General features: G+C 40.9%; 1 protein-coding gene across 1 annotated transcript; it reads right to left on the reverse strand.

The window, feature by feature from the left end:
• Positions 1-2319: 2319 nt before the first annotated feature.
• On the reverse strand, positions 2320-8659 carry LOC145454005 (WD repeat-containing protein 17-like). Its single transcript, XM_080331979.1, has one exon. The coding sequence runs from the start codon at positions 6927-6929 to the stop codon at positions 3084-3086; it is 3846 nt and encodes a 1281-aa protein (XP_080188105.1). The 5' UTR covers positions 6930-8659; the 3' UTR covers positions 2320-3083.
• Between the last annotated feature and the right edge of the window lie 5039 nt (positions 8660-13698).

Consider the following 13698-nt stretch of genomic DNA (forward strand, 5'->3'; position numbering starts at 1 on the left):
TGAGCACAAAATTGCATATACTTATCGTGTAAACTGAACAAACGTTCGGTGTGGTCTTACGCTGTTTTGTGGGGCCCGATAAAAACGGCGTGAACTGTTGCGAACACTCTTCTTGCCATATTTCTCACTGACCAAATCGTAAATGGTGGTCATCAAGTGGTTGCATTTCCTACGTCTACAAAAATATTCAATTCATTACCATTTCACCAGAATGCCTGAAAGTCACGATGACTTGAGTGACGTTTCTTGAAGGACTTGATTAGAATTGCTAACTTCCTGAGGTTACTCGGTCCCGATGTATGAGCATTGAGCAATGAGCATTGAGCAACATGTAATGACTCGTGACTGGGGGGAAAATTTTAAAGTCCTTGGATTTTTTCACTCTCGGACACACTGAGAATGACCACGTCATGAATAGTGAACCTTTTTGCTGGATTCCGTTTCAATACACTTTCTCTGCGGTTAATTCCATCAGTAATTACACTGCAGTCGAGACAAAACAGCAACGATAATTATGTCCTTGTCAGTGGTCATAGTGACCTTGGCTGGCAATAAGGTAACACTACTTCCAATATCCACTGAGCCAATAGCTCTATAATGGCTGTGATGCAACCATGCATAAATTCATTCAATAAGTATCGCTTGTGTGAAACCAGCTGAGGCTCCACTAACATCAGTACCTGTGTGTCATGAACGTCAGAATCCATCTCGGGCTATATGCGACATTAGAAACAAGATTTACGAGCCATCCAATACTGGGTAATCGTTTTTGACATGACTTTGCTTGACTCGAGTCACTTCAAAAATTCGAGTGGCTCCAGTTGACTGGACTCGGGGGTCAAAATTCGCATTGACTCAAATGTAGTAACTTGATCCCAAGAATGCTCAGTACATGTTCTAAACCGCAGCATCAGCAGTCTTTCCTCGCCCAGTAGCTGAGCTGAGCTCACAAACTATTTCCCAACCGACTGCTTTTCGCCTCTGGCAACAATCTAGGCTTAGTAGCAAAGTTATCATCACGACAAAAGCACAAGCAACTGGTATTTTATACTTTGCAGCATGATATATTCAGATAAGTGCATCACAAGAATAAATCACATAGCACAACAGCAACAATACGAATTGCAGGAGTGGTCCAGGTAGTCAGCGTGGGTACTCAAGTAGAAGGAAATCCACAAATTTAGTAGTAATAGTTAGTAGAAATAACTATTTCTAAGACATGGCAAAGCTACTTCAAGTAGAAATAGCAAATGAAGGTCTGAAAGTAATCCAGTGACTTCTAAAAGCAGATTTCGTCAGGCGGTCACATATTGCAAATTTCACAAATATATTCAGTTAACGTGTAACAGGGACTATAACGATCAATTATGTGAATTTTTCACTCAGAAAAGTTATGCAAACATATCCCGAAACTTCTTACTACTTTACAAAATACAAAGTGAAGAAAGTAGGTAGTTTTGCCTGAAAATCTGTTGAGTAGGAGGGGAAGTAGTCTGAAAATATTGTTAGTCATTGTGAAAACGTAGAAATAATTCATTATTGACCACCTACAACGAGTTGATTCTTATCTACCATACCAAACACCAATCACACTAGGTAACATTGCAGTGAAATAAAAAATAAAAATACAGTGTTTCCACAAATACAAAAATATATTCCGGTAGTCATTACAAAGAAATATAAATAGTAACCTATTGTTCTACCATTGTTCTACCAACCAAAATAATCACTAATTGCATCGATTCATTAAGAAATAAGCATGTGTTAGAATATGAATTTTGCAATGAAGTTAGATGATAGGTAGGGCTGGGCAAAATCGAGTACCTGAGTGATTCGATTCTGAATCACGTGAAATGCTTCGAGTCGAGTAATCGAGTATCACCCATTATGACGTCACAACAGAATGTAATATGACGAATTTCAAATCTGTACCTTTTATGCGACCACAAAGACTATAATTCCTATTATCCATCACATTGAAGAGATTTTGGTATTTTTTCGACCATGCCGATTTTATTGCACTTGGTGACAAAGTTGTGGGATGATCATCACTTCGGAAATAAGTTATTTCTAGTAACATTCGTAGCATTGTACTATATGTTTCGTATGCTACGATACCGCCAATCAAGGCTCCGAAACTTCAGCAATGAAAATTAGTATCGAAACTATATTTCTCATTGATAAATTAGCTTTCAGTGGCGAGGAGAGTATAATTTCAGTACTCGAAAAAATCTGATTTTACAACTCGACTCGAATCATTAAAATTAATACTCGATTCAGATTCGAGTACTCGAATCATTGTGCCCAGCCCTATGATAGGTGGATTAAAATCTTTCTAGAATCATCAATTACTATTTGTAATACCATTTTAAGCATGCCAAGGACCAGCAATTACGTGACTAGGAAGTTTAATTGTGTATATAGTGGTGTGAATCTGGAAAATAAATATTGACCAAACATGCAGCCACTGGTTTACCATGTCTGCTGGATATGAAACATAACGATACAATATACATCAGGTCTTTTCAATCAACTGCTCAAACAGGGTCCCACTGCACTAAAATCCAAGCTACGCATATGAAACAGGTAGAACCAATTGCAACAACGCTAGAAGTCACATCGTATAGTTATGATTCAACTCGATGGTTTTCATATTGATGTAATGATGTGCACTTCCACAGTAACATATGGAGGATTGCAAAGTATTGTTCATGCGTATGTGAGTTGTGTATTGTACAGTTATTATTGCAGTCGAATATTGCAATTTTTACGTCATACCGAGATAGGTCCCCGTTTTTCTATTGCATTCATTCTCATTCATTGAAATGGACGAGGAAACCACTATTAAAGTTTTAGTAAATTGAATTCAGTTCATGGTTCGCAGGGCAGGGCAGAGCCAGTGAAGAACACAATGAAAATAGTAGATTTCAGTTTTTAAAACGTGATGGCCCACCATTCAATAGCCGTGACATCAAATTTCACTTTCTACATATGCAACTGGACTTTCATCGGAGAAGAAAGATGGCAAACACCTACATTATCACTGAACTAGTATTTAGCATCAGCTAACAACACACCTCAGTTCAAAAAGGAATTATCCTTCTCCCAGATCCAGTAGGTGAAAATTCATTAACTCTAGCCCACATGACAGCTTCGTCCAGAGCTATCATGGTGATACCGTCGTCTAAATAAAATTTAGGGCCGTGTATTTGCTGTTTGGTCAAAGTCGACATTATCGAGCTGGTGTGCGAAGGCAGCGGCGATCCGACAGCCACCGTTTCTTTGCGAGAAATCGATTTCACGTTGGCCAGCTGAAAAATCCTAACCTCATTCAAGTGTTTGCTTTTGATCGTTTCTGCTTTGTCCGTAATGGTCCTCTTCGAGATGTATTCGACCCAAGACCGCAAGTAGGTCGACAAATCTTTCGAAGTCAAGGGAAAGTCTTGACTCTCTCCAACCGCCATCTCTACTCGCTCCGTCATGGCGACAGCGTGCTCTAATAACGGCGTCACAACTGTTAAAAATCCATGTTTTAAAGCCTTCAGACAGCCAATCAAAGCAGATATGGCAAGCAACTGATTCCTCGCATGTCGCTGTTCACGTTCCGTTAATATCACAGAAGAAATCGTGAAAATATTAGACGCCTGAACAATTTGCTCGTCGTCCAGGCACCAATCTCGCCGGCTTATTTCCTTTTTCAGATATTTTAAACCCACCTCCAAAGCTTTCAAGCGTTGAGTAGACAGCAAAAAGCACTGTATCGCTTTTACAGTATTTCCCGACGCCAAGTATGTTTCTCCAAGCTCAGAAAATCTATCCGGAGGGGGCAAACCTGCATACTGGTGAAGATTAACCCTGTGCGATTCATCACCGATAAACCTCGCGCACGACGCGTGTACCGGTGTCCAATTATCATCCGTGACGTTGCATTGCAGGAAAGCGTGCACCATCTCGATCGCGAAATAGTAATTGCCTTTGCCTTCGAGTTTACGAGAATAAAGAAGAGCCGCCTGCCTGGTGGACTCGTCGCTTATTTTCAAAGCCTTTCCGAGGCACAGCGCGATTATCAACTCATTGCCGCGCAGCAGAGTGTCGATGGCTCCGCTACGGTCGTTTTTGGACAGAAGATAAGTCGCAGACCGTAAAGGATCGCCACTGTTAAATTCAAATAGCGAGAGTTTCTCAAAGCATTTGTCTCGTAATATCTCAAGCTCTGGATCAATCGTGGTTCCGTTCTCTAATTCTGTAGATTTCACTGTGTCGTTGCGATCTACAACAGGCGCCGAGACGCGGCCTTCACACGCACTCTGCGCTAAGAGCAGCGCGTCTTTGTATTCCGCATATTGCAGCAGATCTTCGACGCATTTTTTCCCATCGCCGATCGCGACGCGATAAGGCAAGTACTCGCTGTCACCAGATTTTTCCAGCAAACGCGCGTATTCTTCCGCCAACGATCTCCAATACTTCATCGACACGCCCGCAGCTAACGACAAAGCGGTTTCCCACCGTCCGAGCTGCTTCAAGATTTCACAATGTTTCCGTAAATTGCCGATCTTCAGATGAGACGAAGCCGCATTTTCCAGTAGCATTTCCTGTTGACGATTCCCAGACGCCGACTTTGCGGATGTGGCCATTTCGATTTCCAGCGCTTCAGCGGCGGTGTATTTAATCAGGTGATCACGGTGGACGATACCTTTCTTATAATCGGGCGACAGAGAGGTCTCTTTCGCACCCTGACCGAAAAAGGCCACGTCCCACAGATTTTCCAAGGCCGGATTGCCGATAAAAAACTCCGACAACCAACGAAGCTTGAGGATAGCGGAATCAGGTCTTGACGATAATTCGTTAGAAATTTGCGTCGACATTCGTCCGGACAACTTCATATCGGAACTTACCATCACCTCATCCGCAGTTGCTAGAATCTGATCAAACCGATGACCGACAAGCGCTTTCGCAAACAGCATACTAACGTAAGGAGCCAAGCTCCATAATCTCACCGTGGAATCTCGTGATGAAGATGCTAGCAAAAACGGTGAAGACGGATGCGAATCTAACCCGTATACATCCGCACCGTGATCATCGATCACATCCAAGCACTTCTGCTCCAACTCCCTCACATCCCACAGTCTAATCGTGCTATCCCAAGACCCAGACACTAGAAGATACGGGATTTCGTGATTCCACGATAGACCCCTTACTTTGTCAGTATGTCCGTTTAGCACTGCGACACAAGGCGACTTCGAAGCGGTGTTCCACACGCGCACGGTACAGTCGTCGGATCCAGAACACAACACGTTTTCGATCAAAGGGTGCCACCGTACGTGAAACACTTTTTTCTCGTGACCTTCCAGCGCGAAAAGACATTTAACGTAAGAGTTAACATACCAAACTCTAACCACACCGTCGTCACAACCTGTCGCTAATTTATCTTTATCGTTATTGCTCCAATCGCACCCATACACTGCAGCTGGGTGATCCATACGACGTATATTCTCTCCATTCAACTGCCTGACTACGCAGGTCTTGTCTTCCGACGCGGACGCAATTTTGTGAGAGTCCTTCTTACTCCAAGCCACGCTGAAAACACAATTGGTACCGTGTTCAGCGAACCGTTTGATGACACGTCCCTTCTTGTAATCCCACACAAACACGCCTTTTCTCCGTGTTCCGCACACGATGCAGTCTAGATCCTGCGGCGCCCAACTTATGGAGTATATAACTCCTTCATTTCCGACTGACGATTTCACCGGGGATAAATCGCTGGTCGACCAGATTTTAACAGTGCCGTCAAACGATGCGGTTGCTAAGATTTTAGAATCGTCGGCTTTGAATTTACAATCGAAAATAGTCTCGATATGACCCTGATCCTTCAAAACGATCCATTTGCGTCTCTGTAAATCATACAGTCCCACGCCGCCATCTCGAAAAGTACAAACCACGTTCGCGGGAGGTACAGGTGTCGCGATCGATTGAGACTGGGACCGTTTTCTTCTATGTGAGCCGTACAAATAATTTTCGTCATAACTCTGTCGAACGCCAGTACCTTTGATAACGTGGATGCCGTTAAACCCCATTTGTTTGATTCGGAAACTTCCGACAGGCGTTTCCTGACCCACAGTCCAGAGTCGCAACACCCCGTTTTCGCGATCCCCAGTTAAAAACATACCGGGAGCCGAATGTATCCATGAAAACGTGACCGTAGTAACGGCCTTACTGGGCAAACAAAAAGTAGTAACAACACTTCCACTCACGGCATCAACCATTCTCACACCGGTGAGTAGATTCGCGACAAGAATATAATCTTCAGAAAGAGGGTCCCAACTTAGCAGCTGCACAAAATCTCCTTCGATGGATTCCTCATCAAATTTTACCTTTGTCTTTTTGAAAAGACCCTTTTCCCTGCAAAACACAGACACTGTTCCATCCTCGTAGCCAAACGCGACAGTCTCAGGTTTCGAATGATGCCAACGAAACACAGACACCTTAGTTCCGGAGATACATGCGATGTTTTTCAGTACGTTCACTTTTCCGTTTGATATATTCCACTCTTCCAGATATCCAGATGATCCTATATAAGTCAGATATGCACCGTCATCACTATTCACCCAGTCGATACAGCGCGGATCCTGTTTCAGATATCTCAGCTTTGCGATGGCTTTTTGCTTAACTACGTCCCACACGATTATCTTTGAATCCCCACCCGACGTTGCGACAAGGTTGGTTCTTTTTTTGTTCCACGAAATCGACGAAATGGCTTTATCGTGCTCTGCGTTGATGGAGGACAGCTTGTATTCTTGCGATCCGGGCAGTCTCTCGTAAATGTACACGGCCAGCGTTGAGCAGTACGCGAATTTCGATTCCGTGCCATCCAGCATGTTCGGATTCCATGGTTGGCATCCGGCGGGCAGCAATTGCAATTGTCGCATCATTTTTTCTAATTTTGCGCTACATCCGAGCAGGCAATACTTAGAGTACCGTACAAAGCTAAGACTGAAATTGGGATAGAAATAGCAATTATATCCAGTTGAATTTCGACACTAGAGAGTTGATGTAGCCTAATAATTTCACCAACGCTCAAAACTAACCAACTAGCGTATATCTAGTATTTGAAGAGACTCTTAATTATACATTTTAATAACATATTTATGTTGAAAAAAACCCAAATAGTTTCGACTTACAACGGCAGAGCCTCAGGGGTAATCGTCAGCCACTAGTAGAAAATTCAAAACAACATCCCAAAATTATCCAGGTTAATTTCAATATGAATACAGGCCTATTATTCAATTATATCTAGTATTCATATAATGACTAACCAGTAAACAACCGTATCTACTACTAGATTTTATAGCCTAGCCATCATTACGTTGGTTCAATCTCAAGATACTTCAAAGTGGTGATCAAAACTTTGTCCACTGTACAGGGACTGTGCATCATAGCAGCTGTATTTTTGTAAAACAAAGAAGTGTCATTTAGAATGATACTGATACGACAGCTGAAGTATTGTCAGAAACTTCCACAACCCCATCTCTCAGGCTAAGGTACTTAAGATAATTGCGTCATTCAAGAGTTTATCTCATAAATAATCAATTCCTAAAGGACAGTGTCAAATTCTGTATCGATTTTTGCAAAGGGTGAAGTGAATATAATCTTCTCCCAATAAAGCCATCTAAACACACTGCATTTGACGAATCAATAAAATTGCATTCGAGGGCTACTGTGCAAAAGCGAGCTAGGGGCGGCAATTACAGTTAAAACAAAGAAAATCAGTTGTATAATCAGAAGTCAGACAACTGATTATTATTGGTGTCCGTGCTATGATTGGATATTATATTAGATCAATTGATGAAATGTATATATCTCGGTAAGCCAGTACAAGGGAAGTTTTCTTCACAAGTAAATGCAAAATATGCTATTGAATTGCCAAACAATATTCTAATGGAAACTGTTACATCCCAATTATCCCTATATGTTTATAATCAAATAAATCTTCTACGGAAATAGTCTGTCCCTAACCTCTCATCATCTGGAGACTATACTTATTAGAAACTTTATCCACATGTAGTCAAATTTCGTCTCAAACACAACACCTACAGTCTACATCATTTTTATATATATTTTCATTATTCGAAAATAATAAGCAGGTTCAAAAGATATCAGCACTCAGCATAGGCGCCGAACGCTAATTTTCCTTAGGCATGCGAGTTCGATGACGTCACAAAGGAATGACGTCATGATCCGACGGAATTGATATTTAGGGATAATATAGCATCAATTCATGAGGGTTAAGTGCCTGCATAAATGCCGATTATGCAATATCTGCGTGTTAACAAACTTGCGCGTATGATAAGCTTGTCAACGAGTCCGGAAGTGCTGTCAATTAGCGAGTCCCTGATCGCTAGCGAACAATTAAATACGCCGCTTATCAACGCGTATTACGTAACCTCGGCGACGATTTGCGCAAGGCAAAATGTCAGAGTTGTTATGGAATCTGTTCTATAATGGCACCGATTTCAGGTTGTTCCAACCTTTCCCGTCTTTTACAACTCAAGCCTTGACAGTTGACACACATCTTCTGATGATTATGTTTAGGTATTAGCGGGATTCACTTACGCATGCACGGCGCACTCACAATCGCACATGTCTGCGGACATTCGATGTCATTCAGGTTAGCGATGCCGCTCTTCAATTACAATCGCTAACCAACAAACACCTAACGGCATTGTCACCAAGCCATCGAAAGATTGGAGCTAGCGCATGCTAGGCTCGAGAGATGGGAGCCAACGCATGCCTGGCTCTAGACGCGATAGTTAGCCAGCGATGATATCTTTCGTACCAGGCCTGTTGCAGATGCGATTGTGTAGGCAAGCGATAATATCGTGTGCGCCAATGCAGATGCGAATGTGCAGGCAGCGATGGCACCGGGCCTACTGCTGATGTGATTGTTCATCAAGGTCAAGCGAGTGAAACTAGGCTTGTAGGAGACGCGATAAAGCAGGCAAGCGCCCCAAGCGATGATTGCCGAACGCACGGCAATCAGTGACACAATTTCGCGCTCATCTCAGCGGGAGATCGTGTCGCGTTACATTGTGCACAGACATATCTCGTTAATTGGCAACGCGATTGTAGCTAATTGGCCGCGCGCAACGGGTTACCTCGCTCACATAAGCGGTAGTAGGTAATGTCGTAAACGGAAATACATTGCGATTCGTTCTAAATAACACAATCGGGGATTATGCCGATTCATGTCGAACCGAATTCTAGGCATGCCGCATGCCTAAAAAAATGTCTAGGCATGCCTGGCATGCCTTGCATGCCCAGGTTCGGCGCCTATGGCACTCAGCAAAGAAATGCAGTAACTAACAAAGCGATGATAAAATACCACATCCATGTTATATCACTTATTGTGCTGGATAGCTTCAAAGTCAATTTGATATATGTATGCTGTATTTGTCCATTGATTCAACAAGGTTGGACGATCGAGTTTTACCTTGTCGTTATGGATACATTGTTAACTAAACAAATATGCACTTCAAAGCAACATTGTTTAAGCATCATTGTCATCTGGGTTAACAAGAATGGTTTCATCCAATAAACCCATCTCGATCACGATGATTTAAAGCTATTTAAAAGACTAGGCCTAAGGTTTAGGATTTACTGGTATTCCTCTCATTACAGTACAGCCAAATATTCAATAGAAAAATATTAATATTGAATTCATTTCAATTCTGAAGCCATCATCCAACATTATCCATCTCACACTATTAGTTTAACCACAGTATGGTTTCAATCGAAAACAGTGACTACTATAGCTATCAAGAAGTGTTTAATAAGATTACCAGCCTCGTGAAGGGTCTTACTATCAAGCAGATAATTATGGTCAGTAACAAATTACTGCTACTTCGAAGCGTCTTGATAATCACTCACTACCATCAATTTTACGTGCCGTTGAGTAGGAATTCACGGAAATACTTTACTGGAGCTTGAATTGAAAAAAAAATGCTATCTGAGAAATATAAAGATACTATTCGGACTTTGGACAGTGGAGATCACATTAGTTACTTGTACTTCTTCAAAAGTTGTTGCAGTCATTAAGAACTTTAGATAATTACAATTGCAGTGCAAATTACATGGGTAGCTCAACTTCATATGTTGATCAAGCAGAACCGTGGCGTTACAACTAAAGGCAAGATATACTTTGTCAGCGACTAGTGAATACCTCTGTGGATGGGGATCCAGGGTCTACAAATTTGCATGCTGGTATTCACGCCATATAACGTAAGATATAGCCTATCCCTAAAATACATCAAACATATATTAGATTAGAGCACTATGAACTATCAACGTATCCTATTCCCATATTATATGAGACAATTAAGGGGGTAACAGTGCCCTGACCGGTTTATGATTAATATTTTCGGAATCAGAGTGAAATTAGATTTTGATTAAGACTGGTTATATTAACTTGAACAGGAATCACCACATAAGATTATAGATAAAAATACATATTAACATAGATATGATATATATCGTGAATAATCAATTACAAATAACGATTATTACGGTGTGCAATCACCCAAAATGATATATCGAACATAAAGCATTTTCAGAAATAGCAGGGTACCGTTGCGGGAGTATAGCCTACTGTAATAGACAACATTGTGTATTTCACGCACCATATTCGGATACAGATATGACTTCCTGTTTCAACTCCCCGGAAACATACATCTCTGCACCGTATGTAATTTAAGTAAAGCGGTGTTTTTAAAGTGTGATATAATCACTTGACTGTCCATTCAATCATTCAACATTCAATCAAGGTGTATATGGGTATTTTCATTCAATCAGCATGCCTCTTAACACATTCTTCGATTTGCTAAGTACTATCCATTTCATATTTGCAGGTAAAAGTGGGAGTTCAATGAATGGACCAACTTCATCAATGAGTACAACAATTATGACGGCCTGCTGTATAGTGAATTGCAATTCTTGTATAGTATCTTTAATAGAAATATTTAGAATTAATATGCATGAACTTTTTTCATTTCATTCTAGTAGAGTAGGATTTACTATTTGATTTGCTTTCATATGATTTACCTTGTCAGGACGACAGCTCAGGACAGTACAAAACTAGAATTATTGATTATGTAATATCCGACTGAATTCAAGTATTATTTATATACACTTGAATAAAACACATTCATACTCGATATGCGACGTCTTAGTTAGCCTACAAACCATGCGCGACCGCCGTGTTCGCAAAGCAAAGTTAACGAAATGACAAGATGATACAATACCTTGATAATTAGGTTGTCGCTTGTCGGAACAAATGATATCGTACGAAACCACAAGCCGATACAGTGGCGGCGATAGACTGGGAAATATTCTGCAGTTATTGGGCTTGCTATATTCATAGCTAAGACAAACTGATGGACTCGCTCCTGTCTTTTCATCAACTGATTCCGCGACTCAACTCAGCCCGCTGTCGCACTTGCAATACACAAACACACTGCCGTCTGGCATCGTAGTTACCATGGAACAGCGACTATGATCTCGGCACCGTTCCGCATGAGTCTGTCCAGTGAAATCGTTATCATCACCAGTTTTTAAATGATTTTATGCTTTCAAAGATAAGACGAAATTGCGATTTAGTAAAAGATATGAAGGTGTCGAAACGACTTGGAGTAGTTTTTCAAATCAGACACCCATTGGTTGATAAGTCAGATCAATGTCCGATAATCCCAGTGATCTATATCAAATATCCATATGGTATCCAGAGGTGGTCAAAGTAGTCAAGAAAGCCACTCAAGTACGAGTAGTAGAGGTACTTCTTCAATGAGCAACCTAAAACTACTTGAAGTAGATTCGACTGACTTTAAATCTACTCAAGTAAGTAAGTAGTTGTGAAAACGATCGTAATTCGTTCCCGTGGATTGTCTATAGGTGCAGATTGAGCTATGCCAGATGTGCAGAGCTTGACTCATATTGATGCATACCAGGAGGTATCCAATTTTCGTCAGCATAAGCATTCGTCCGCATCATGAGATGAAAATGATACTATTGACATGGAAATGCGATACTAATCCTCTATTTACTCGAACAGCACGTTTTAGAAAATATCATGGTATGGCGCCCTCCCCCATATTATAAGGCCGTAGTTTAGTCGAAAAGCAATACGGAGAAGTTGCATAGGATACGGTGTAAACACTTTGTGCGATTAGTAAACGTTTATAAAAAATATGGTGGATCGTAAAATGCCATATTGTGTAGCTTTAGTTCCAGAAATTAAAGGCATCACTACACTTGCTTTTATACTTCAACATGTATGTTATCCAGACAAAAGAACTACTAATTCGAACTCAAAGTATGATACTGGGAATTGAAAGTAAAATATAAATGCTACTTCTAAAAGCGGAAAATGTATTTCATGTCTTTATAGTCCAGAAGTTTCAAAGGTGGTATGCTAAAACAGGTCTAAAACTAAATAAGAAGTCAGAGTCCACTTTTCCAGATTAGGACACGGCATGGGCTGCTAGATTACGATATGATAAGTAAATGCTAGACGAAATGCTAGTGCGAAACATCAGTTTCAATCGTTATGAGCCAATTCATATGGGTGACAATGCGGTGTGAACAACCACGCAACGCGCTACCTAAATTATATTCACCGATACTTTCGTGAAATCATACTGGTTACTCTATATCCACTATGCGCGAGGAAAAATCTGGGCTTTACTCAACTTTTATGAAAATTAAATGTTGATGCTCCGTTTGTGTTTGTGTTTGGGGTATTCATGGTGTTTGTCGACTACTATGGTCATTTACACCTGGCCGATATTCTTATTTTTCCGTAACTGCCGACTTGTAGCACGGCCCACCTCTAGACTTTTTGTATGACACCGCTGACGTGGATAAGGTGGCGAGGAGGAGTTGATGCTCTGTGAAAACAGCCCCGAAATTCGCCAGGGTATCTTCCTGATTGGAGGATTAAATTAGTTCTACTTGACAAACTGCACATAGCGAAAAGTAAGTAAATCACAAAATACTGCGAAGTAGAAGTAGCGAAAATAAGATATACTTGAGTACGTACCAGAAGTTGAGAACTAATTGGGTACTTCGAAAAAGTAGATGTACTTCGTTACTGACTAATACTGTATATTGTATATATCATATAGACATTATTGGTAATTCTGATGGCCGACTAGTAGCACTTATTCACAAATCGTGTCCACGAGTATTTTTTCAAGTCTAGTTAGCAGAGATGTATCAGTTTAGTCATAATTTCATCAGATCAATACACCACAAGATCGTGATACAATGAAAAGATGTATATACATCATTCGTCGGAGACAGAATCCGGACGAGCAATTTCCAAATATTTTTGCATTCCGAAATAAGGAGTTCCGCAAAGGGTCTTCAAGTAGTCTACGTCTTGCATATCGTGTCTTGAAAAAGACTACTCAGCAGTCAGTACTACTTCACAAAAATCCAATTTAGCAGACAAAGAACTGCTTATCAACTCGGATTTCTAGTACATGTTGACTAGGCTTACCATACGTCCTCCTTTAAGAGGATTTGTCCTCTTTTTTACTTTTTTGAAAGTGTCCTCGGAGGACGCCCTTTTGTCCACTTTTTTGAGATTTTGTCCTCTTTTTTGAAAATTTAGGTCAGATTTAGAGGAAATTGCGAGTGATATGCCGC

Source organism: Botryllus schlosseri, chromosome 13, assembly GCF_051294905.1.
Source record: "Botryllus schlosseri isolate E-star chromosome 13, Bs_hap1, whole genome shotgun sequence".
NCBI lineage: Eukaryota > Metazoa > Chordata > Ascidiacea > Stolidobranchia > Styelidae > Botryllus > Botryllus schlosseri.

Coding starts and splice junctions, on each gene's coding strand:
- LOC145454005 (XM_080331979.1), bottom strand. CDS start 6,929: ATGATGCGACAATTGCAATTGCTGCCCGCCGGATGCCAACCATGGAAT.